Here is a 26,256-nt window from a genome sequence, read left to right as displayed (position 1 = left end):
CATTAACGTTTGGGTGCACTTGTGCAGTAGCTGATGTTCTGTTTTCTGTATTGTCATTTACAAATATTATTTTCAGCTGGCTTGTAAACTTTGCTCTGAAGCAAGACAGCCAGAATGGAGTCCTTGGAAAGAATAGTGTTTCTTGTCCCCTGACTTGGTGCACAATAGCCCAGCAGATGTTCCAGCCTCTCTCCATAGGCTGTTTCCTGCTGAGCGTGCGGGAAGAAGCGCCTCTCGCTTCCCTTTTCTCTGGCTGTATGCACTTTTGGAGGAAGCTTGAAGGCATCTGTGGTTGCTGTGGAGACCCCAGATTTGGCAGGAAAGTATAGAGCTGCCTGGGAAAGGAAGTGTTTATAGCGGTGAAATGCGAGAATTAGCAGAATTTCACATTCTTCGCTTGCGGAGCCTTTGTTGCATTGAATCGAGTTCTGGAGAGGGATATTTCTGCTGTATTCCGGAAGTTAAAGCCGCTCATTGTCATCCCGAGCTATAAATAAGGTGTTTCCAAGATGCTGCCCAAACCCCAAACGAGTGCAGCCAGCAGCCGTTATCTGACTGCGTTTATTTCTGTGTCCTGGCTATTAATGCCGCACATTCATCATATTTGGAGGCTGAGAAAAGTGGCGTTGGTTATTGATGAATGGCGGAATAATTTCAGGAGTCAGTCTTTTTGTTGCGATGCTGAAGGGCATAAGGCATTGCTGTGTTTCCTTAATTTAATGCAATTTTGCAAATTGCTTTAGTTACACGGCAGAAGAAAGGTATGCTTTGTCATGAGGATTTGATTTATGCCCTTTGCAAAGTGAATATCTTTGTCTGTGATGAGATGTGAAGCGCTCTGCTTCGTAGCATGTCCCTCACTGCCTTCTGGAGCCTTTCCTCCTTTTGCAGATGTGTTGCTTAATTGAGTAATCACTAACAGGATTTTTTAATAAGTTCATTCGTTCATATTGAACTTTAATTACTTTGCAATTAAAAGGCAGGCAGCATGCCACTTTAGGATGTATGACAAGTGGCGCACGCCATTCTCACTCATCTGATTAGGGAGGCTGGGGCGCACGGATACATATATACTTGCATATGACATGAAAAAATCCGGACAAAGCAGGGATGTGAAGATGCCGGGGCTATAACTTTATTTTTTCCAGCCACTCTATTGCTGTAAGTAATGCTGTCTACTGGTGGAAGACGAATATCTTGCATGCAGTGTTCAGCTTTCACCAGCAGATGGCAGTCCGCATTACTGCAAATCTATATGAGCCAAAGGAGGAGCCTGGAGTGAGGGCACCAAGGGCCTCCTAAGGTGGAAGCTGCACACCCTTACTTGTAGGAGCAAGAGTTTCCAATTTTGTGCCGTTTTCAGGCTACAGTGGTGTCCTAGAAGAACACAATGAGATGCATGCAATTTAATGCACTGCTATGGCTACTGCTGTCGGTTATTTAATGTTGGAATTTTGTCTAAAAAAAAAAAAATCTGTTTTTAGCCCCGATCTAAAAACATCAAGAATTGATATACTGATTAAATATAGTATGTGGTTCCTACTAGTTCAGCGCCTACAGAAGCTCCACATATGGTAGGTGTGGGCATGTATTTTCATCGACAGAAAATATAATGAAGGACCTACCATCAGAAAGTTGAAATAAATGCATCACTATCTGGTTTTTAGAGGATATGTCACCACATTTTATAATGCAAATGGCATACATATTTTAATTGACCTGATGAGCTTGGTGTACTTGCTATGAAAATTCATGTCCCTAATAGCTTAAAATACTTTATGAAAGTTTCCCCTCTTTTAATTAAAATAAACATTTTATTGGATCAGTGGTTAGCACTGCAGCTGTGCAGTCCTGGGATCCTGGGTTCAAATCCCACCAAGGACAACATCTGCAAGGAGTTTTTATGTTCTTCCTGTGTTTGGGTTTCCTCCCACATTCTAAAGACATACTGATAGAGAATTTAGATTGTGAACCCCAATGGGGACAGTGATAATATTGTATGTGGAAGCGCTGTGGAATTAATGGCCCTATATAAGTGAGTAAAGTAAATAAATATTAGTCCAAAAAGGATTCTACAATCATTCTGACATAGATTTCTTAGAAGAGAAGAAAAATACTTCTTTCCCGTTGTGCTTTTGGAGAGCTTATTTCCACTGCTTTTAATTCGGGATAATAGAGCATTGAGCCTGAATTTTCCGAAAATGGATCTGGAACACGTTTTTTCTTCTCTTCTCATATATGACTACGTGGATCAGAGTGGTGTTCCGTGCACCTGCGGTGGTGACTCGGTGAGCTGGCTTTACTCGTTTGTCTATGGTTCCATAGATTTCTTAGACCTGTTGAGCCTGGGGTAATTATTGTGAAAACCTACTTAAAAGGAATCTGTCATCTGCCTTTTGCCACTTAATCTGAGAGCAGCATCATGTAGAGACAGAGGCCGTCAGTGATGCGTCGTTTGCTGTGCTGCTTTCTGTTTTATAAGCAGGAGATGATCACTGGACGACTAGGAAACCTGGTGCCATGTTGTCTTCTATATTCATGAACCATGTATAACCACTCCCCAACCAATGGTTGATAGCTTTCTTTGTACACTGTGCATAGGCAGAAACCTGCCAATCAGTGGTGTGGGAGGGGTTAAACTGAGCTCTACACTGAGATAACTGCTAGATCTGCAGCAGAGAAAACACTGTTTTTTTTAAAAGTGCAGAAAGCAGCCCAGGAAGTGACACATTGCTGTAATCAGGGTCTCTGCCCCTACATCATCCTGCTTTCAGATTCCCTTTAAAGAGAACCTGCTGGCTCATTCATACACCCCAGAAATGGGCAGCATGAATCGGAGCACCGCTCGCTCATTTACCAACATCTATGCTTTGTGCTCCCTCACACAGACAGGTCTCCTCATATGCACATGTAGCTGCGGGCCGGGAACACACATCACGGACTGCTCGTTTTTGTATGAAGCACCATAGTATTGTGGAGTGAGACACCGATGCTTGTAATGCAGGAGCTGCTCTCTGATTCACGCTGTGCGTCATATTAAAAAATGTTATGGGCTGTGAATTCCTCTTAAATGCCAAATCTGGCTGCAAACAAGCAAAACCACCATGAAAAGTGGCATATGCAGGGCTGTTTCCCCAGCAGAACACTGTGTGATTCCAGCCTGGAAGCGGAGTCCTGCCTGCTTGTCTGGGAGACGGAACCTTTCCTGTTTTTATTGACACTTGTCTTTTCTACGATGAGCGTGTGAAGTGCATTGTCCGGTGTCTGCAGGGAGGACCTAACCCTTCTACCTATTGGCTCATTGAGTCACATATGAGCGGGGCACGAATAGAGGCTCAGCGTGACCGCTGCTCTTCCCCTGCCTCATTGGCCATTAAAGCTGGCAGAGCACAGAGGGTGGGGGGCTCCAGACAGTGGGATTGTTTCATCCTTGATGGAAGGGCTGTGTACAATAGATTAGGAGACCACAGGTGGTGGAGGACTTGAGGAACAGGCTATTTTTATAGCATTGTGCCTAAGTAAACGGCTGCTCTGTCCACACTTAACTCTTCGTTCTTTGACCTGAATGTCCCTGTCCATGGCGCATGTTCTCCTTCACTTGCTGTATTATATGTTTGCTTATTGCTTTTCACTGAATGGCAAATGGGTGTTAATGTCAGCTCGGCGGCACCCGCTAATTTGTTTCCCCTGTCTAATTGACCAGTCGTATTTCCTTTGGAGGGCTATGCTCTTTACACCTGAGAGATTTTTTCCCATTAACTCCACAGCACAAGCTTCATACTTTGCATTTAAATCCCCTCCATGTCATTAAGCAGTCCTAGGAATTAAAGGAAGGAAGGCATTATTATTTTGGATGTGTAAAATTGTGTTTCTCTGCAGCAGGGGGACATGTAAGACCATGGATCTCTCTGCTGCCTCAGCATGAACATGCTTAGTATACTGTCTTCTCCCCACTCCTTCTGATTCCAGATGCCATGGCAGACTGAGCATTGCCCGGCATGCCAACATTTAGTAGGATTTGCATATTTGCCGACACTCATATAACAACCAGATAGAAACAATATGCACTTAGTCTTGGGGAGCGAATGATTGTAATGGACAATGGACCTTCATGTCTATTAGAAGCCTCACCCTTTTTGGATAAATAACTTGGAGAGAGAAAATTAAAGAGTTGCCTTTTAGCGATATTTCATGTTATTTTCAGCAAGATGTCGGTTATATGATAACACCCTCCCACCCACCTGATAGCGTGTGGTTGTAAATGTGTGCCTATGTGTATAAAAGCACCCCAATGTGTGGGGCCCCATTGATTACTATAGAGGATGTCTGAGTTGCGTTGAGTGAAAGTTTTGGGGGAAAAAAATTCTGCATGATAACCTTTTTTTGCCATTCTAAAAACTGATAAACAGCAGATCCATTTTGCACAATAATTTAACTTTAATTTATAAAATCGAAAAGACAAATGGAATATTCTCATATTGGCAGAGCATGCTTATTTTACAAAACACAGAAAAAAATCCCGGAAATAGGCACGTCCACTGCGATTCTCAGCAGAAACGTATTGTGTGGTTTTAGCTATGTTTAAATAAAGCCATCTGAATTCCCTGGAGGAATACCACTTTGCCCCTTTGTCATCGCAGTGGACGTGCCAATTTCCTGTTTTTTTCTCTCCCATTTTCGGCTGCTGTGCTGTTGGGTCTCCATTAGAGGAACTCCCCACAGCTCGGCAGGTTGGCTGCAGTTCACTGCACATTCAGCTACTTCTACCTAGTGTGCCTCAGTGAGCACAGCCTCACCAGGTGAGCACTGCCATTTATCTGTCGCCTTATATATGTACGTTTAATTTCAATGCTTAGATAGTGCCACATTTTTTCTCCTTCTCCAGGGCATTCCAATAATGGCGATGAGCTTTTGACGTTGCATACTTTTTGGTGCCTCAAAAGCGCACTTACAGTTCCAGCAAAGTGGATGGGATTTATCTAAATCTCTTGCCCACTGTGCTTTTATTTTACTCAGCGTTTATGTCCCCTAAAGGCATTACACTATATTAATTTGGGCCATACTATTTTTTTTAACTTTAAAGTAAATCTGTCTTCTCCAATAATGGTATCAACCTGAAAATATAGGGTTAAACTGAAGGTGTCCGACTACTATACTGAAAGTGTAGCACCCAAGAGAAAATTAACTTTATTTCTTTTGGGAGCCGGCAACTTTCAGTCGAGGAGAGCAAGCATCCTGTGACAATATATATCAGTGTACCCTTGGCCCAACCGTGCAACATTTCCAATATATCGGGTGACTCTGATACCTCTTGGTATCACTGCTCATAGACATATGGTCCAGTAGGGAATGCTTACATGTGCTTTACCTTTCTTCTAGTATATTTTTTAATGTAGGAAACTCTAGTGTAACTTTACCAAGATGCTGATCTTTCTTTGTCTTTTTACCATAACAGAGCCATCAAGAATGCCAAGGGACTGCACAGCAAAAAAGAAGTTCCCATACATAGGGTGGCAGACATATCTGGGGTAAGACCGATTGTCCTGACACAGAGTTTCATTGCAATAAAAAAAAAGCATAAGGCAAAGAATTATCCCTGAATTCGTGAAGTCGACATATTGTTGGGGGTATGGACTTATAACATCTAGAACGGTTTTCTGGGACACAGACTCCTATGTATTCATGTTTGTGTTTAGATGTTTATACTTACTTATTTACTTACTTATGGATGTTTTTTTTTTTTTTTGCGTGTATAATTGTGTTTAATACCGATTGTATTTTGTATAGAAAAATATTTAGAATTGAGAGTCCTCAGTGGTTGATACCTTTTAGTGGCTAACTGAAAAGATGGTAACAAATTGCAAGCTTTCGAGACTACGCAGGTCTCTTCATCAGGCAAAGACTGAAAGAAATTCTGAAGAGTCACATATTTATGCACAATACAGCACAGAAAATAAAACATTTTTTTTCTATACTATGTTGTGCATAAATATGTGATTCTTCAGAATTTCTATTAATCCATGCCTGATGAAGAGACCTGTGTAGTCTCGAAATCTTGCAATTTGTTACCATCTTTTCAGTTAGCCATTAAAAGGTATCAACCACTGAGGACTCTCAATTCTAAATATTTTTCTATCTACTGGCTAACACGGTACCACGATATATATCTTTCCTGTATTTTGTATAGTATTTGGATGTGCAGTACTCTCTTTTTTTATGTTGTGCACTTGCTTTCTTTAGTATGATGAGGCAGAGGATTCTTCCTAACTCATTTGGCTGGGGTGTTGTTCCACTTTGAAGCTCTGCATTTACTGTTCATGCCTGTTGGGAAAGAAACTAAGGCCCTGATTCATCAAAACTTTTAGGATGAGATTACTTCTCTTAAAATCCTGACAATAGTTTTAGGGTAAGATTACATGTAGCATTTTATACTGAAATTTTCATGACTATAGTAAAAGTGCAGCATTTTGTCACAGTTGCGAAAATTGAAGCAAAAACTTAATCGGCAGTAAAATCTCTTCTGTGCCCTTAAAATATGAAAGCAAGCACTAGTGTTAGGCTAGTCATGCACATTACATAGCTGTCTGCCAAGGTATCAGTCTGCTGACTGCATTCTTTCCAGTCTTCCCCATACACAAAAATGTGCTGCTCAACTGAGCGTTCCTGCATTTCCTGTTAAAGTCGGTGCCAGAATAATCTGGCAGTGGCTTTTATATTCCTCCTGAACAAAAGTATTGGGCTATTGTATTCCAACCTCCTGGTCCTCATGTGCCCCTGCATTTGTTGAGGGGCTGTCAGGAGGCCCCCTTGCACATTACCTGCTCATATAAGCCTTGCAAAACTGTCAGGTTGTATCGAGTTTTATCTGATGTGTATGGGGGATTTTAGCTGCCAACTGGCAGATCTTGTCGCATCTGAGTGCACTGTTTGCCCATACTTTTCAGAATATCTATGCTCTACTGCCTTATCCTTTTTATATTATCGAAGGCCTCCTTAAAGGGAGTCGGTCAGCCCAGAATTACTGTTCAAACCCTATACAGGAGCTCATTGCACCCATGGCAGGGCCAAACATGAACATACCGTCCCACCTACTTGGTTTCCATGTACCGCCACCCTTCTTCTTTGATTGACGGCTCTGGCTTCATGGCGCCAGATAAGGGTGATGATGAAAGAAAAAGAAGCAGGTAGGAAGATGTGTCTAAATGTTTGGCCATGCCAAGGGGGCACACAGCGCCTGTACTTTGTGTGCTGACAGATTCAGGGTCCACCATCATTACACAATGGCACCATTCAGAATACAAACTGTGGGAAAGCGCATTATGTAGATTGCTTACATTTTCTTTGAGATTAAATTTCTCTTGCAGAAATATAAATTATTGGTTTCCTGTTTCATGTAAGTGAAATTTAAACACAATTGTGGTTTAACCCCTTCGTGACATGCGCCGTACTAGTACTGCGCTGCCGGCACTGCATTAGTGCCAGCAGCAGTACTAGTACGGCGCACCGATCACCGCGGTCTCGCGCTGAGCGCCGCGGTGATCGGGTGCGGGTGTAAGCTGTATATGACAGCTGACATCCCGCAGCAATGCCCACGATCGGCGCTATCGCCGATCGCGGGCATTTAACCCCTCTGATGCCGATGTCAGTAGTGACAGCGGCATAGAGGGGGATCGCGCAGGGACGGGGCTCCCTGCGCTCTCCCACCGGAGCAACGCAATGAGATCGCGTTGCTCCGGTGACCCGGAAGGAGTCCCCGGATCCAAGATGGCCGCCGGACTCCTTCCGGGTCATGAAGTGACCTGGCTAGCCGGCGCTGGAAAGCTAGCTAAGCTGCCTGTCAGATCGTTGATCTGACAGTGTGCTATGCAGTGTCAGATCAACGATCTGATCTAATACAGAGATGTCCCACCCTGGGACAATGTTAGAAAGTAAAAAAAAATAGAATGTGTAAAAAAAATAAAAAAAAATCCCCAAATTAAAAAAAAAAAAACATTTCCCAATAAATCCATATATTTATGTAAAAAAAAAAAAAAAAACAATAAATGTACACATATTTGGTATCGCCGCGTCCGTAACGACCCGCTCTATAAAACTATCCCACTAGTTAACCCCTTCAGTGAACACCGCAAAAAAAAAAAAAACAAGGCAAAAAACAACGCTTTATTATCATACAGGCGAACAAAAAGTGGAATAACACGCGATCAAAACGACGGATATAAATAACCATGGTACCGCTGAAAACGTCATCTTGTCCCGCAAAAAAAAAGCCACCATACAGCATCATCAGCAGAAAAATAAAAAAGTTATAGCTCTCAGAATAATGCGATGCAAAAACAATTATTTTTTTATATAAAATAGTTTTTATTGTGTAAAAGCGCCAAAACATAAAAAAAATTACATAAATGAGGTATCGCTGTAATCGTACTGACCTGAAGAATAAAACTGCTTTATCCACTTTACCACACGTGGAACGGTATAAACGCCCCCCCTAAAAGAAATTCAGGAATAGCTGGTTTTTGTTCATTCCGCCTCCCAAAAATCGGAATAAAAAGCGATCAAAAAATGTCATCTGCCCGAAAATGTTACCAATTAAAACGTAAACTCGTCCCGCAAAAAACAAGACCTCATATGACTCTGTGGGCCAAAATATGGATAAATTATAGCTCTCAAAATGTGGTGATGCAAAAACTATTTTTTGCAATAAAAAGCGTCTTTTAGTGTGTGACAGCTGCCAATCATAAAAATCCGCCAAAAAAACGCTATAAAAGTAAATCAAACCCCCCTTCATCACCCCCTTAGTTAGGGAAAAATAATAAAATGTAAAAAAATGTATTTATTTCCATTTTCCCATTAGTGCTAGGGTTAGGGCTAGGGTTAGAGCTAGGGTTAGGGCTAGGGTTAGGGCTAGGGTTAGGGCTAGGGCTAGGGTTAGGGTTAGGGCTAGGGTTAGGGTTGGGGTTAGGGTTTCAGTTATAATTGGGGGGTTTCCACTGTTTCGGCACATCAGGGGCTCTCCAAACGCGACATGGCGTCCGATCTCAATTCCAGCCAATTCTGCTTTGAAAAAGTAAAACAGGGCTCCTTCCCTTCCGAGTTATACTGTGTGCCCAAACAGTGGTTCCCCCCAACATATGGGGTATCAGCGTTCTCAGGACAATTTGGACAACAACTTTTGGGGTCCAATTTGTCCTGTTACCCTTGGGAAAATAAAAACATAGGGAATAAAATATCATTTTCGTGGAAAAAAAAATATTTTTTATTTTCACGGCTCTGCGTTATAAACTGTAGTGAAACACTTGTTGGTTCAAAGCTCTCACAACACATCTAGATAAGTTCCTTTGGGGGTCTAGTTTCCAATATGGGGTCACTTGTGGGGGGTTTCTACTGTTTAGGTACATCAGGGGCTCTGCAAATGCAACATGACGCCTGCAGACCAATTCATCTAAGTCTGCATTTCAAATGGCGCTCCTTCCCTTTCGAGCTCTGCCGTGCACCCAAACAGTGGTTCCCCCCAACATATGGGGTATCAGCGTTCTCAGGACAAGATGGACAACAACTTTTGGGGTCCAATTTGTCCTGTTACCCTTGGGAAAATAAAAACATAGAGGATAAAATATCATTTTCGTGGAAAAAAAAATATTTTTTATTTTCACGGCTCTGCGTTATAAACTGTAGTGAAACACTTGTTGGTTCAAAGCTCTCACAACACATCTAGATAAGTTCCTTTGGGGGTCTAGTTTCCAATATGGGGTCACTTGTGGGGGGTTTCTACTGTTTAGGTACATCAGGGGCTCTGCAAATGCAACATGACGCCTGCAGACCAATCCATCTAAGTCTGCATTTCAAATGGCGCTCCTTCCCTTTCGAGCTCTCCCGTGCACCCAAACAGTGGTTCCCCCCAACATATGGGGTATCAGCGTTCTCAGGACAAGTTGGACAACAACTTTTGGTTTCCAATTTGTTCTGTTACCCTTGGGAAAATAAAAACATAGGGGATAAAATATCATTTTCGTGGAAAAAAAAAATATTTTTTATTTTCACGGCTCTGCGTTATAAACTGTAGTGAAACTCTTGTTGGTTCAAAGCTCTCACAACACATCTAGATAAGTTCCTTGGGGGGTCTAGTTTCCAGTATGGGGTCACTTGTGGTGGGTTTCTACTGTTTAGGTACATCAGGGGCTCTGCAAATGCAACATGACACCTGCAGTCCATTCCATCTAAGTCTGTATTTCAAACGGTGCTCCTTCCCTTCCGAGCTCTGCCATGCACTCAAACGGTGGTTCCCCCCCACATGTGGGGTATCAGCGTACTCAGGACAAATTGGACAATAACATTTGTGGTCCAATTTCTCCTGTTACCCTTGGGAAAAAAAAAATTCCGGGCTAAAACATCATTTTGTGGAAAGAAAATTTTTTTTTTAATTTTCACAATGCTACATTCTAAACTTTAGTGAAACAATTGGGGGTTAAAAGTGCTCACCACACATCTAGATAAGTTTCTTAGGGGGTCTTCTTTCCAAAATGGGGTCACTTGTGGGGGGTTTCCACTGTTAAGGCACGTCAGGGGCTCTTCAAATGCGACATGGCGTCCGATCTCAATTCCAGCCAATTTTGCATTGAAAAGTCAAATGGCACTCCTTCCCTTCCGAGCTCTGCCATGCGCTCAAACAGTGGTTTATCCCCATATATGAAGTATTGACGTACTCAGGACAAATTGCACAACAACTTTTGGGGTCCAATTTATCCTTTTACCCTTGGGAAAATAAAAAATTTGGGGCAAAAATATCATTTTTTGTGAAAATTAATATAATTTTTTTTTTACGGCTCTACATTATAAACTTCTGTGAAGCACTTGGAGGTTCAAAGTGCTCACCACACATCTAGATTAGTTCCTTAGGGGGTCTACTTTCCAAAATGGTGTCACTTGTGGGGGTTTCCACTGTTTAGGCACATCAGGGGCTCTCCAATCGTGACATGGGCTCCGATCTCAATTCCAGCAAATCTTGCATTGAAAAGTCAAATGGCGCTCCTTCCCTTCCAAGCTCTGCCATGTGCCCAAACAGTGGTTTACCCCCACATATGGGGTATCGGCGTACTCAGGACAAATTGTACAACAACTTTTGTGGTCCAATTTCTCCTGTTACCCTTGGTAAAATGAAACAAATTGGACCTGAAGTAATAATTTTGTGAAAAAAAAGTTAAATGTTCAATTTTTTTAAACATTCAAAAAATTCCTGTGAAGCACCTGAAGGGTTAATAAACTTTTTGAATGTGGTTTTGAGTACCTTGAGGGGTGCAGTTTTTAGAATGGTGTCACTTTTGGGCATTTTCTGTCATATAGACCCCTCAAAGTCACTTCAAGTGTGAGGTGGTCCGTAAAAAAATGGTTTTGCAAATTTTGTTGCAAAAATGAGAAATCGCTGGTCAACTTTTAACCCTTATAACGTCCTAACAAAAAAAAATTATGTTTCCAAAATTGTGCTGATGTAAAGCAGACATGTGGGAAATGTTGTTTATTAACTATATTATGTGATATAACTCTCTAATTTAAGGGCATAAAAACTAAGAGTTTGAAAATTGCTAAATTTTCATAATTTCCGACAAATTTTTGTTTTTTCCACAAATAAATGCAAGTCATATCGAAGAAGTTTTACCACTATCATGAAGTACAATATGTCACGAGAAAACAGTGTCAGAATCACCGGGATCCGTTGAAGCGTTTCAGAGTTATGACCTCATAAAGTGACAGTGGTCAGAATTGTAAAAATTGGCCCTGTCACTTAGGTGAAAACAGGCTTTGGGGTGAAGGGGTTAAGCATTTTTGTAAGGTATTGAGATATGCCGCTACTTTTAGCCTGTGCCTTAATTGTCAATTGTAGTTTTCTTTTTCTATTCCTTAGCCCAAAAATCACTTTGTGCAATACATCTCACGCTGGCACAGCTTGCCATCATATCTAATTTACCAATCATTTAGTGATTCCTGTGTGATGGCTGTTTCCCAGACTGTTTTTCATTCCCATCAACCTGCTGTGTGATGGGACTCTGATATGCAGCTGCCCTCACTGCTAATTGCATAGTTAGATTTGGGAATCCAGTAACAGGCTGACAGTGTAGTAACACGGTTTAGAGACCCATACAATTGATCATGCTTTGGAAATTATAGCCTAGGTTAAAACGCTTTGAAGTTATGGTTTCATTAGATCAGCGCTATATTTACAGAATAATGTTCTTCCCTTTTTAGCATTTCAGGAAATTAATTTAATGGCATTTACATTTTAACTCAAAACCAGGCAGCACGGTGGCTCGGTGGTTAGCACTGCAACCTTGCAGCGCTGGGGTCCTGGGTTCAAACCCCACCAAGGACAACATCTGCAAAGAGTTTGTATGTTCTCTCCGTGTTTGCGTGGGTTTCCTCCGGGATCTCCGGTTTCCTCCCACATTCCAAAGACATACTGATAGGGAATGTAGATTGTGAGCCCCGTCGGGGACAGTGATAATAATGTGTGCAAACTGTAGAGCGCTGCGGAATATGTTAGCGCTATATAAAAAAATAAAGATAAAAAAATAAAGAAAACCATCTAACAAAGTCCACAATTGAAACACTTTTTTTTTATTTAATTTTTTCTGCATAATTTTTGAGCTTTAAAGGAGTTATTCCTTCTAGCTCTAAAATGAATCTGCTGCGATTTAGCGCAGTCTGTTCTGGGCTGTTATGATTGATTGTTCACTAGGGGAAAGTTTTGTGCATCAATTTTGCCCATTCAAATAAAGTAAAAACTAGAGATGAGCAAATTGATTTGCAGTACACTGGTCCAACAACCACATCGGTAGTCCAAGACTGCCGGACGGGAGCCCTGCACACCACCTCTTACCTATTGAAATCTCCAGTGTCTCTTCTGTTTTGTGAAGACCTCGTCATTGCCCCATGACACATTTGTGACATCACACCAATCCTAATAAACTGGTGGCCACGGACCAACATCATGGACGATGGACCAGAATCCTGTGACTAGATTTGCTCATTTTGTGTCAATGCCAGTAGAATTATCAGTCATTTGGGTGGACCGTACAACGCTCTTCTATATAGTTTTTTCAATTCAATTATTTTTTTTCCCAAAAAGCCTCCTCAATCCTTATTGAAACTACTACTCATTTGTTTTTTACCTTTAAGTCATTGTTTTCGTGCGACCATAGACACAGTGGGAGAAATAAGTATTTGATCCCTTGCTAATTTTGTAAGTTTGCCCACTGACAAATACATGAACAGTCTATAATTTTAAGGGTAGGTTAATTTAAACACTGGGAGAATATCAAAAATAAAATTCAGAAAAATCACATTGTATAAATTATATATATTTGCATTTTACAGTGAGAAATAAGTATTTGAGCCCTCTGGCAAACAAGTCTTAATAGTTGGTGGCAAAACCCTTGTTGGCAAGCACAGGAGTCAGACTTTTTTATAGTTGATGATGAGGTTTGCTCACATGTCGGGAAGAATTTTAGTCCACTTCTCTTTGCAGATCGTCTCTAAATCATTATGATTCTGAGGCTGTCGCTTGGCAACTTGGAGATTCAACTCCCTCCATAAGTTTTCTATGGGGTTAAGGTCTGGAGACTGGCTAGGCCACTCCATGACCTTAATGTGCTTCTTTTTGCGCCACTCCTTTGTTGCCTTGGCTGTATGTTTTACATAGTAACATAGTTAGTAAGGCCGAAAAAAGAATTTTGTCCATCCAGTTCAGCCTATATTCCATCATAATAAATCCCCAGATCTACGTCCTTCTACAGAACCTAATAATTGTATCTATCCTCCAGACGCAAAGAATGCCCCCTTGTGCCCGTCACCTTCCTTGGTATAAACAGATCCTCAGCGAGATATTTGTATTGTCCCCTTATATACTTATACATGGTTATTAGATTGCCCCTCAGTCATCTTTTTTCTAGACTAAATAATCCTAATTTCTCTAATATATCTGGGTATTGTAGTTTTCCCATCCACTTTATTAATTTTGTTGCCCTCCTTTGTAATCTCTCTAGTTCCATTATATCCTTCCTGAGCACCGGTGCCCAAAACTGGACACAGTACTCCATGTGCGGTCTAACTAGGGATTTGTACAGAGGCAGTATAATGCTCTCATCATGTGTATCCAGACCACTCAATGCACCCCATGATCCTGTTTGCCTTGGCAGCTGCTGCCTGGCACTGGCTGCTCCAGGTAAGTTTATCATTAACTAAAATCCCCAAGTCCTTCTCCCTGTCAGATTTACCCAGTGGTTTCCCGTTCAGTGTGTAATGGTGATCTGCCACCTTTCAGCCCAAGTTTCCAACTTATCCAGATCCATCTGTAGCAGAATACTATCTTCTCTTGTATTAACTGCTTTACATAGTTTTGTATCATCTGCAAATATCTATATCTTACTGTTTAAACCTTCTACCAGATCATTAATGAATATGTTGAAGAGAACAGGTCCCAATACCGACCCCTGCGGTACCCCACTGGTCACAGCGACCCAGTTAGAGACTACACCATTTATAACCACTCTCTGCTTTCTATCACTAAGCCAGTTACTAACCCATTTACACACATTTTCCCCCAGACCAAGCATTCTCATTTTGTGTACCAACCTCTTGTGCGGCACGGTATCAAACGCTTTGGAAAAATCGAGATATACCACGTTCAATGACTCACCATGGTCCAGCCTATAGCTTACCTCTTCATAAAAACTGATTCGATTGGTTTGACAGGAGCAATTTCTCATAAACCCATGCTGATATGGAGTTAAACAGTTATTGTCATTGAGATAATCCAGAATAACATCCTTCAGAAACCCTTCAAATATTTTACCAACAATAGAGGTTAGACTTACTGGCCTATAATTTCCAGGTTCACTTTTAGAGCCCTTTTTGAATATTGGCACCACATTTGCTATGCGCCAGTCCTGCGGAACAGACCCCGTCTATATAGAGTCCCTAAAAATAAGAAATAATGGTTTATCTATTACATTACTTAGTTCTCTTAGTACTCGTGAGTGTATGCCATCCGGACATTGTCATTGTCTTGCTGGAAGACCCAGCCACAACCCATTTTTAATATCCTGGTAGAGGGAAGGAGGTTGTCACTCAGGATTTTTCGGTACATGGCTCCATCCATTCTCCCATTGATGCGGTTAAGTAGTCCTGTGTCCTTAGCAGAGAAACACCCCCAAAACATAATGTTTCCACCATGCTTGACAGTGGGGACGGTGTTCTTTCGGTCTTAGGCAGCATTTCTCTTCCTCGAAACACGGCGAGTTGAGGTAATGCCAAAGACCTCAGTGTTTGTTTCACCTGACCAGGGCACCTTCTCCCGATCACTCACAGAATCATCCAGGTGTTCATTGGCAAACGTTGCGAGCACTAAAGGATTTCCTCCTGTATGGTTTTAGGCTGATGTCTCACCTTCCTCATGATCAAGGATACCCCACTAGGTGAGATTTTGCATGGTGCCCCAGATCAATATCGATTGACAGTCATTTTTTATTTCTTCCATTTTCTTACTATTGCACCAATAGTTGCCTCCTTCTCACCCAACATCTCACATATGGTTTTGTAGCCCATTCCAACTTTGTACAGATCTATGATCTTGTCCCTGATATCCTTATAAATCTATTTGGTCTTGCCCATGTTGTAGAGGTCAGAGTCTGATTGATTTAGGCTAGGTTCACATTAGCTTTTCTGTTTGCAGCTTATCATCTGCATGCGCAAACGCATGCCAAAACGCATGCTTACGCCTCCACATCATCTTACGCATGATGCAAAAAAAAAAAAAAACTGCTGCGTGTGCATGCGTTTAAATGTGTTTTGGCATGTGTTTGCGTTGTTTATGCGCACGGTGGAGGTGGTGACATCATTTCCTGGACATGCTCAGTCTGAAGTACACATTTTATAAAGGTGATTATGTAAGACAACTGTCTTTAATCAGGTGACGAGTTGATTAGGAGCGTCTAACTGGTCTGTAGGAGCCAGAACTCTTAACGGTTGGTAGAGGATCAAATACTCATTTTTCACTGCAAAATGCAAATACATTTATATAATTTATGCAATGTGATGTTCTGGATTTTGTTTTTGTATTTTTGATACTCTATCTCTCAATATTAAAATTTACTTACCCTTAGAATTATACTGTAGACTGTTCATGTCTTTGTCAGTGGGCAAACTTACAAAATCTGCAAGGGATCAAATGCTTATTTCCCCCACTGTATTCTAAAGTAAGTTATACATAGTTATTCTATGCTCTATTTAATAAAGGAGAGTCCTAAATGTAAAAAATCTTTTTAATAAAAGGGAATGTCTGTCTCATAAAGTGACTTCTGATTGCTAGGACTCTTGGACCTCCACTGAGGCTGAGAATGAAGCTGCTGTATAGGTCTTTCTTCCTTGCATATTAGTACTTCTAGGTACTTACGACTTCACCTTAATCTTTGAAGGGATTGTCGGGGTTGTCCCGTCAGCTCATGCCGGCAATTTAGGGTGATCCATGTCAGTAGAGCAGTGCCTCGTCTTCTGGGCTGATCTATCGACAGGGTGTAGCTGCTGATGTCATGCTTATTGATAACCTGCTCCCAGCAGTTAGGTGAGCATGACGTCGCCAGTAAAGGTCCCGTCACACAGAACGATATCGTTAACGATATCGTTGCTTTTTGTAACGTAGCAACGATATCGTTAACTAAATCGTTCTGTGTGACAGCGACCAACGATCAGGCCCCTGCTGGGAGATCGTTGGTCGCTGGGGAAAGTCCAGCACTTTATTTTGTCGCTGGATCTCCCGCTGACATCGCTGAATCGGCGTGTGTGACGCCGATTCAGCGATGTCTTCACTGGTAACCAGGGTAAATATCGGGCTACTAAGCGCAGGGCCGCTCTGTAGAAGTGATATCAGTGGAAGCCGCTGATTCACTGGCAAGAGTGCTCTGTGAACCCTCTGTGCCCGCAAAGATTGGCGTTGGGCATAACACAGGTAAGTTAGCAACTACACGCCTGTTAGTTCTTACTGCAGGAGTAAATAAATGAAATAGTTCTGGATAACCCCTTTAAGATCAGGGAACGATCCTCTGATCATAAATTAATGGCTCATCATAATGAACTGCCATCAGTTTCTAAGATGGGAATGCTACTTTAAAGCGCTTTTGTAATAGAAAATTTGAAAATGACCTTTAACAATGGTATCTGTCTTCTGAGCTGCAATTATGCTATAATTATATAGCATATTATTTATTGGTGTGTGCAGTGAGAATCCGGCAAAATTTGTTCGCTTTAAACAATAATGTAGAAACATGCATTATGTGCAAGGTGCGGTCTAAGGTGCAGCACAAAATGCACAAAACTACAAGCATTCATTTTTATATTAAAGGAAGCCAACATATAGGTGGTATATACTCACAAAGCCAAATCAAATCAATGGCACAAGAAATGTAAAAAAGATCAATAATTTTATTTATACAAAAATCCATATAAAATCATATCAATGCATATAGGTGCCTCAAAATAGAACTAGAAAGAGACAGCAGGATTGGGCACAGAAACAGTCCTAACAAATCCAATAAACGCTATATGGCACCCATAACAAGTGGCTGCAGCCTGATCATATAATCATCAGTGATCCAACCATTATAGATCCACGGGACCACGTACCTTGCCTTAGCTCCTAAATCCGCCCTCAGTCAGTACCCTTCTCCCGCCCTCGGAAGAGGGGAGTAGTAGGTAACCATTATACACTAATCAGACTAACACAGACTAACAAAGTAATATGAACAGGGATAAAGGAAAATACCAATCGTACAAATATACTCTCACAAACCACAGGGAGTGGAGGATGGGATTAAACTAAGTAGCTGGAGAAAGGGAATTATCACACACTCAAAACCTAGCAACAATCACAGATAAATCCACCAAATGTCTTCTCCAATAGCAATCACCAACAACCTCCAACCATGTATCAATAAGCTAGTTCTGACAATGAGTGCTTGCCAGGGCCCAGATTATATAGGATAAGGGAGTGTCTAACAGTGCAAAGCTGAGAACCTTCATGCAGGAAAGCTTCCAGGAGCTCTCAAATGAGCAGATTAACGCCTGTACTGCTAAAATAAACTTACACCTTAATATAAAGGTGAAGTGTTTCTAATCAATGCAGTAATAGGAGAAATCCAGATGCTGCAGTCTTCTTCTGGCTCTTCTCTGTCGCAGTAAGCTGGTGACGGCAATCCTCTGTAAGCTAAGGGTATGTGCACACATTGCAGATTTCCTGCAGAACTGCAGCTTTTTTTTTTCCGCACAGAAACGCTGCAGATCTGCAAGTGATTTACAGTACAATGTAAGTCAATGGTAAAATAAAAATGTTGTGCTAATGGTGCAGAAAATTCTGCACAGAAAACGCAGCAGATTCAGAAAAGGACCATGTCACTTCTTTGTGCAGAACTGCTGCGTTTCTGCACCCATTCCATAATAGAAATCTGCAGGGGTAAAAAAAAGGAAGAAATCTGCACAAAAATCTGCAACGTGTGCACAGACCAAAAAAAAAGGTGCAGATTCTGACCTGCGTTTTCTGCCAAGAAATTCAGAATCTGCACAGAAAATTCCACAAAGTGTGCAAAGTGTGCACATACCTAATTGTTTTTGGCAAATTGTTATCTTGACTGTTAATGCATTTCCAACTTTGTGTAAAAAATATCCCTAATCCAAATGTGTTAAACACATGAGGAATTTTAGATTTTAGTCCCTTTCAGGCTTAGAGGATCTTTTTAGCTTAGTATTCATAATCTTTTCTACAATGTCACATCTACTTTATATTGGATTTCATACGTGGTTACATTTGCCTCTGAATGTGGGTTATTTGGGTTCTCCTCACCTATTTGGTAGGCTCTGATTACATCATTTTCTCTTCTGCTCTTCCATGTCAGGTACCTCTCCATGTGCGCACTCCCCATTTTCATCTCAGTTTGTGTCTTGGCACGTCTGATTGCTCCTCCAGTGTTCTTCTGTTTCCTAGTTTTTTATTATGTATATAGAGTTCTTCCTGGAGCATGTGAATAAAGGGTGCCAGAGCACGCCAAGGCACCCAATTTAGTTGGATATGGAAGCTACTAGTGCTGTGTTATTCTTAAGGCTTAAGTATCTGGACCATCATTTATTTTTGTATATGATTTGATTTTAGAGCCCAGAGGACATTCTTTCAGATGCACATGCTGCAAATGCTCCTCTCACTTCTGCTGTGAGATCAAATTGCTCACAGCATACTACATTGTATCCTTTACTCCACTTTCCATGTAGGTGCTATGTTAGACCATTGTGCCCTACACTGACCCATCCATTTTTCCACCCGTCCCTGTAATGTCTCCTTCATTTTTAGTCTTCTCAGTTCCTGCAGCCTGCGAAGAGAATGCAGGATCAGGGAGACCAGTCTTTTGTGCTGGTGGCTCCTACTCTACACAAGTATACTAGACTGTAGTTAGAATATAGTATTATATCTTTATACCAATAGCAAATATACCAGCATTAAAACACGCCTAGAATCTTATTCACTTAGGGTTTATTTAATCCTAAAATGCAGTTCAGTATCATTGCTTATGTAACTCTGGGTGCATTTGAAATCGCTGGTATACATGTAAAGTCATGAGCTGACGATAGCTAAAAACCTAATGTTGCTTTTCCATGAAATCTTGATTATTTTATCTGCTGACCTGAGGTTGTGTTATAGCTTTGTAATTAAAGGTGTTGCCCACTACTAAAATATTTATGCCTTCTTTTTCAGCAAATTCTCTTTAATAGGCGATCAGCAACTTAACAGTGTATGCAGCTGTGCTGGTCAGCTGATGAGCGAACGTGCTTAGACAAGGTGTTTTCTGAGCATGCTCGTGTGCTAAGAGTGTCTTCAGCGTGCTCGAAAAATATGTTCCGCGTCCCCGCGGCTGCATGTCTCAAGGCTGTTCGACAGCTTCAACACATGCAGGTGGGGGCGCCTAGTGTTGGACACCCGCCAATCTGATATTGTTTGCTTAGGACTCTTTCACACTTCCGTTTTTACAATCTGCACAGTGACCTCTGATGAGACCGCGACGTCATCGGGTCATTTCACAAGGCATTACTGGAACGGCAGCTGCCGGGAGCATCGCGAGCATCGGTAACGCTGTGTGGGACGCCGGATGGTGAGAATATTGCAATTTTTTTATTATTATTTATTTTATTTTTTTAACATTATATCTTTTTACTATTGATGCTGCATAGGCAGCATCAATAGTAAAAAGAGAGAGCAAGAGAGAATTTCCCTGATGGGAAATTCTTCCGCACATGCTCAGTTTGAAAAGACTGGATTCCTGCTTCTCACACTCAGCGACGGATCCTGTGCCCATAGGCTTCCATTATAGCCAACGACGGGCAGCGCAGGATCCATCGCTGAGCGATTTTCCGACGTGCAGAAAAACGTTCCTCTGTGCGTTTTTTCCGCCCGACGGACACCAATTTTATGACGGATCCAGTGCACGACGGATGAAACGTGTGGCCATCCGTCACAATCTGTCGCTAATACAAGTCTGTGAGAAAAAAATCGCATCCTGCGGGCAAAATTGCAGGATCCATTTTTTTTCACAAAACGATGCATTATGACGGGAGATGAAAGACGGAAGTGTGAAAGAGGCCTAAGGATAGGAAATTAACCTCTTTCCGACATCGGTTGTAATAGTACGCCGACATCAGACTCCTCCTGTTTGGTGCCTACTTCGGCGCTGAGCCTGCACCTTTCCGGGCACATGACAGCTGATATATACAGCTGACATGTGCCCGCAACAGCCGTGGGTGGAATCACGATCTCTGACAGCGGCATTTAAGTAGCGCTTTTGGCAAGCGCGTCGGAAATCCTTCCCGCCGGTAACCCCGTGACGTGATTACGGGTCACCGATGGATTGGCATAACATCAGAGGTCTCCAGCAGACTTTGGATTCTTTTTTTATGACTGAAATAAATAAGAACCTAAAGATGTTTGGTGTCTATGAACTCGTAATGACCTGGAGAATCATAATGGCAGGTCAGTTTTAGCATTTAGTGAACATGGTAAAAAAAAGACAAAAAACAACTGTGTAGGATTGCACTTTTTTTTTTCAATTTCACAGCAATTGGATTTTTTTCCCGTTTTCCAATACACGATATGGTAAAACCAATGGTTTCTTTCAAAAGTACAACTCGTTCAGCAAAAAACAAGCCCTCACATGACCATTTTAACCAAAAATAAAAGTTATTTTTTTGGGAAGAAGGGGAGCAAAAAATGAAAATACAAAAATATCTCTGGTCATTAAGGGGTTAAATATGTGAGATTGCGTATACCTGTATAGCAGCTGATTAGGGAGTAAGGTTTGGTCCATTGAGGTTCTTGCATAGACTTGTTACTTATTCCAAGTCTGTGGGTGGTATTGATGATGTGTTGACATGAATGAATTAGGAGTAATAGTGAGCAGTCTATAAAAGGTCAGTTTCCTACTGTGCGTAGACACTGCTGACCTTTCTACTATGCAAAATGGTTACTATTTCCCATTTGTCAGTAGGTAATCGGTGATATTTGCTTTGATCAGTTTTTCTTGACGGCTTCCCTATGAAATGAAATGTATATGGCAAATGAAAATGGAATCAAATCACCTTACATATTTTAAGTATTTTTGGATTGGAAAAAGAAATCCTGTACTTAGTCATTTTTGTATGTCATTTTACCACTCAAAGCTTTTTCATCTTGTGAGCTAGTAAAATGTATCTGTTTATCGTTAAAGAAGGTATCTCACCAAAATTGTTGTCCTAATACATTGTAATCATATTCTACAGCGATGTGTCCTAACAATTGCTAATTTTCCCTTCTACCGAGCTAATACTTTTATTTTCCATTATGTCTAAGACATCACATAATTAAAGACGGACTAGCTGAATTCTTCTAAGCTCTATGAAGAAACAACTAGTTAGTTTAGTTAGTTTTCCCTGTATGAGTGCAAAATATCTGCCAGGGATAGGAGGTAGTAGCAGGGTCAAAATTTGAAGAGAGGAATGATAAAAGCAGGGACAAGAGATTTCCTGTTTCTACACAGAGTAGAGAAAAGAGAAGAATTTTCTGGATAGAAAGATCGAATGAGCAAAACGCGCGTTGGGGCCTTGGCGGTGACCCCTGTGCTCCTGTCCTATGGGTAAGAGATATTGAACTGTATCGAGTATGATAGCAGCTGAATATGGCGATCAGTATCCCACTATGGGAAGTATATGGATGGACTCCTAGTCATCCGGTTTACATAGCGTTTCTTGCCTTTACATGCACTATTGGCACTTTATGATTGCTCAACTGACGGTGATTCACAGGGGCTGCCGCCTTGCAGTGACTTTTTCAGTGATGTCCTTCGGTTCCTCTCTGTGTATATTATGTTTATAATGATTTATTGTCTATATGAATTTGTATTTGACGGTTTTGTTAATAAAGATATGTATTTATACTTTTTCTAAATGGGACTCATACTCCGTATTTTTCTCTGGTGTTTTCTAGAAGCTGGGATAATCTGATCGGCTCTGCTACATAGCAGCGATCATCAGATCATTCCAATGTAGCTTAATTACAGGCTTTCTATGAGTGCCAACCACAGGGTTGCGCTCACAGCAAGCCAGCATCAGTAACCACAGAGGTCTCTAAGACCTCTATGGTTACTATTCTGACGCATCGCTGACCCCGATCATGTGACGAGGTCGGTGATGCTCACATTTCCGGCTGCGCGGCCAGAAGCGGTAGTTAAATGCCGTTGAGAGCGGCATTTAACTAGTTAATAGCGGCGGGTGGATCACGATTCCACTCGTCGCTATTGCGCGCCAATGTCAGCTGTTCAAAATAGCTGACATGTCGCGGCTTTGATGTGGGCTCACCGCCGGAGCCCGCATCAAAGCGGGGCTTCTGACTTAAGACGTACTATCCCGTCCGAAGTCAGAAAGGGGTTAATTAAAAAAAATTGTTGAATAAAGTCTTTGGAATGAAGAATGAAAGTGTATTAGTAAGATTAATCTTAATTTGTACATTAGGTAGTTTTTTTTTCTGTAACGCTATTGCTGGCACCCCTGCATGGTCCTCCTTCCCACTCCATGCAGGGATACCGGTATGATCACCACAAAAGCCACGAAGCATGGTTCTCAGCATGCTCCCTTTCTTTCCCAGCGGTGCACCTAGCATGCTATCCCCTGCTTTTAATGGGTCAGCATGTGCTCCCCTGCTCTTGAAGGGGCAGTGCATGCACATAGTAAAATGCCACCAAACAATGGCTGGAAGGCACTTAATTTTAGAAGGCATCGGCAAGATGTCTCCCAGCCAAAAGTATTGAGACATCTTGTTTAAAAGGCATCCTCCCTAATAGGGAAGTGCCAAGCAATACCGTGAATCATTAGGTAGTGTGGTAGTCTACTAGTGAAGTTTTGAGGTCCATTTGCCCTTGTGCGGCCGGTCCTGAACCAGTAGTCCCTGGTCCTTGTGTAGCCAGACTTGAACCAGTCGTTCCTGGTCCTTGTGTGGCCAGTTCTGAACCCCATCACCTGGTCCGTGTGCAGCCAGTCCCTGAATTAGTAACCGAGACCTGTGTGTCTGAACATATGCCTATCCAAGTACCCCATGCATCCGGACTGTGACTACCAGACTATCTGCCCTGTCTGTGTCTCCGTGTCAGTAGCTGTTCTGTAGTGGATCCTGAACCTAGTAGTCTGAACGGAGCCAGAGTCCGTAACTGTTCTGCAGTGAATCCAGAACCTATTAGTCCAAACAGGGCCCAAGTCCTACCCCCTGGGGTCAGGTCCATTGAACACCTGGTTCTGCTTAGCTATGCCACTCTTTGGGAAGCCTGGCCTCGTAGCATAGTGGGTCCGCAAAACCACGTGCACCTCCTTTGTACGTAACATCTCCCTTTCTTACCTCCTTTTGCAATGACTTGGGAGCAATGTTGAAAAAAAAAAACTTTTAATGTAAACTGCCACGTCACAGATACACAGCCAGGTTGGTCGCACAGATCCCACTACTGTTGCCACTTTGTCACCAATGACAGTAGAGGGATCATGCAGATCACACTGCTGCCACCAAAATGTCAAGGGAGCGCAACTCCGCTGCCTGTAATCATCCAGACAATAAGAACAATTGGCTGACGAGTGATGGACGAGATCGCGGCTGCTTTCACTATTTAGGCTAGTTATTGGGGAACTGAACGTATAGTATATACAGCTCCGATTCCAAGGCTTGGAATATATACATACGCCCCCTGTATTGTTACTGCCAGCTCCACAATAACAACTGTCACCACCAATCGTTTATACAGGCTGAATGGAAACCCATTAGAAGTAATGTTGGCTTCAGAAGTGCGGTTAACTGAAGAAGAGGAATGCGCTATTAACTTTTACATATTTAACCTTTGTCAGGCTGCATAATTTTCAACGTTAACAGGCTGCAGAGGTACAATTGTACCTTCATATATACCTCCACTGTGATATTTGGCCAATATATTCTGGACCAAAACTGCAGAGATGTCACGAAATTTCAGCCCCCTACGGCTGTTCGAAAAAAAGTTATTGCAATTTTAAAACGGAATAGTTACAATTGTACCTACTCAGCCGGACGAAGGTTAATCAAGAAAGACAGGCAGTGTTTATAAAAAAATATACAGGGTGATACAAAATGAGAGCAAAACAATGCTACAATATATATACAATTACATGAAGTAAAAATGAATAATGAAAGAAAACTACTAAACCTGGTCACGGAAATGGCTCAGAGCTTAGCTGAGGGAAGCACTCCGATTGGTAAAATGGACAGAGCTCACAGCGAACTATGTCTTCCAAGGACTGATAAATAACCCAGTCCCAAATACTGTTTTTTATTAGCTCAAAGTTATGCACACATACTTCCCCTTAATGAGCTCAAGGGTGGTCGGATTGTAGGATGTGTTGAGTCTGTTAGAAATATTTGAGATCCACAGCTTACAGAATATCTTTCCCCTTAAGGTTCTGGGCAGGAGATATTGACGTCATATTTCTCATCATGATTTTACGGTTACATAAAGATCAAATATGTCCTGGTTTGCTTCATCTTTCAGCCGGTATTAAGTTGGAGGGGTTCTAGTGGCCCCACGGTGATGTTAGTGAATGCGTTTTGTTCATCTCTTCGATATGATGCCAAAAATCTATATCCTATAAATATCAGATTTATAAGAAAGCCCCAAAATTCATAACTAGACGATGGAGACACAAGGCCTGGAACACGCCCAGGATTCTTTTTTTGGGGAACAAAGGCAGCTTCTGCAATTCTCCTCCTGCTGCGTTAACAAATCTCAAAGTTTATTGACTTTTCCTCAGCTGTGTATCCTGTTTAATTACCTGGACACTGCAGGAGATCTCTGCTTCAGAGGAGCTGGAGGTGTCAGCTCTCTTTCTGAGTTCCACTGTTATAGTTAATCCCAGATGTTCAATGTGAGGGGAAAGCGGAGAATGTCTCTCTGAAGAAGTCTTCAGATTTTTAATTTTTTTTCTTTGACATGCCATAAAATATATATTTTTTGTTTCTTATTGTTTGGTCTTTATTTTAGTATGTAGTATATGGGCTTGAGTAAGTTGTATATGGAGGTGATTGTAAGATCCAACATTGGTGGTCTACAGTGGTGAAAAATTCAATACCAATATTACAATAGTGGGCTGGTTGTATGCATTACTTTTAATACAAACTCAAATTACTTTTGTGATCTACATTGTTGTTTTTATTGTTTGTTGTTGAACATCACAACTTTTTTTTTTTTTGCTTTTAACATGCCAGAATAGATTTTGCCCTTTTAAGTGCAGTGTTCCTCAAACTGTGAGGTGCCTCTTATTTTATGGTGATCTGCAGCTAAAGCTGCATCTTTCTGAAAAGGTGATTCAAAATGGCATGGTTCATATTTTATGACTGCAGTAATCTCTGGTTTGTTAAAATAATCCTTCTGGGCTGGGGTGTCACCTAGCCAAATCGGTTCCCATACTTTGCACTGACAAGGGCCAATACCCCGAAACACTGTGTCTGCAAATTGAGATACTGATTTGGCTTTTATCCTAAGTCCTATTGCAAGACTCGTTAAAGGGTTGATTGTGACTTGTAAGATTGCTACTTCCAACAGGTGGCTGTCACTGTTCCAACCCTCAGTGTGTCTAGGATGCAGTTATTGACAGCTTGGCCATCCAGTCTGGTACAGGGGTGTGCTGAGCTGT

General features: G+C 41.6%; 1 protein-coding gene across 2 annotated transcripts in view; it reads left to right on the top strand.

The window, feature by feature from the left end:
* SND1 (staphylococcal nuclease and tudor domain containing 1) overlaps positions 1–26,256 on the top strand; it is a 980,965-nt gene that overhangs the window by 470,225 nt on the left and 484,484 nt on the right. For both annotated transcript variants that reach the window (XM_069765442.1, XM_069765443.1), the window contains exon 14: positions 5,456–5,528. In XM_069765442.1, coding sequence (XP_069621543.1) covers positions 5,456–5,528 — 73 coding nt within the window. The remainder of the gene's footprint in view (positions 1–5,455; positions 5,529–26,256) is intronic.

This window comes from Ranitomeya imitator, chromosome 4, assembly GCF_032444005.1.
Source record: "Ranitomeya imitator isolate aRanImi1 chromosome 4, aRanImi1.pri, whole genome shotgun sequence".
Lineage (NCBI taxonomy): Eukaryota > Metazoa > Chordata > Amphibia > Anura > Dendrobatidae > Ranitomeya > Ranitomeya imitator.
This window is presented reverse-complemented; position numbering and strand designations above follow the sequence as displayed.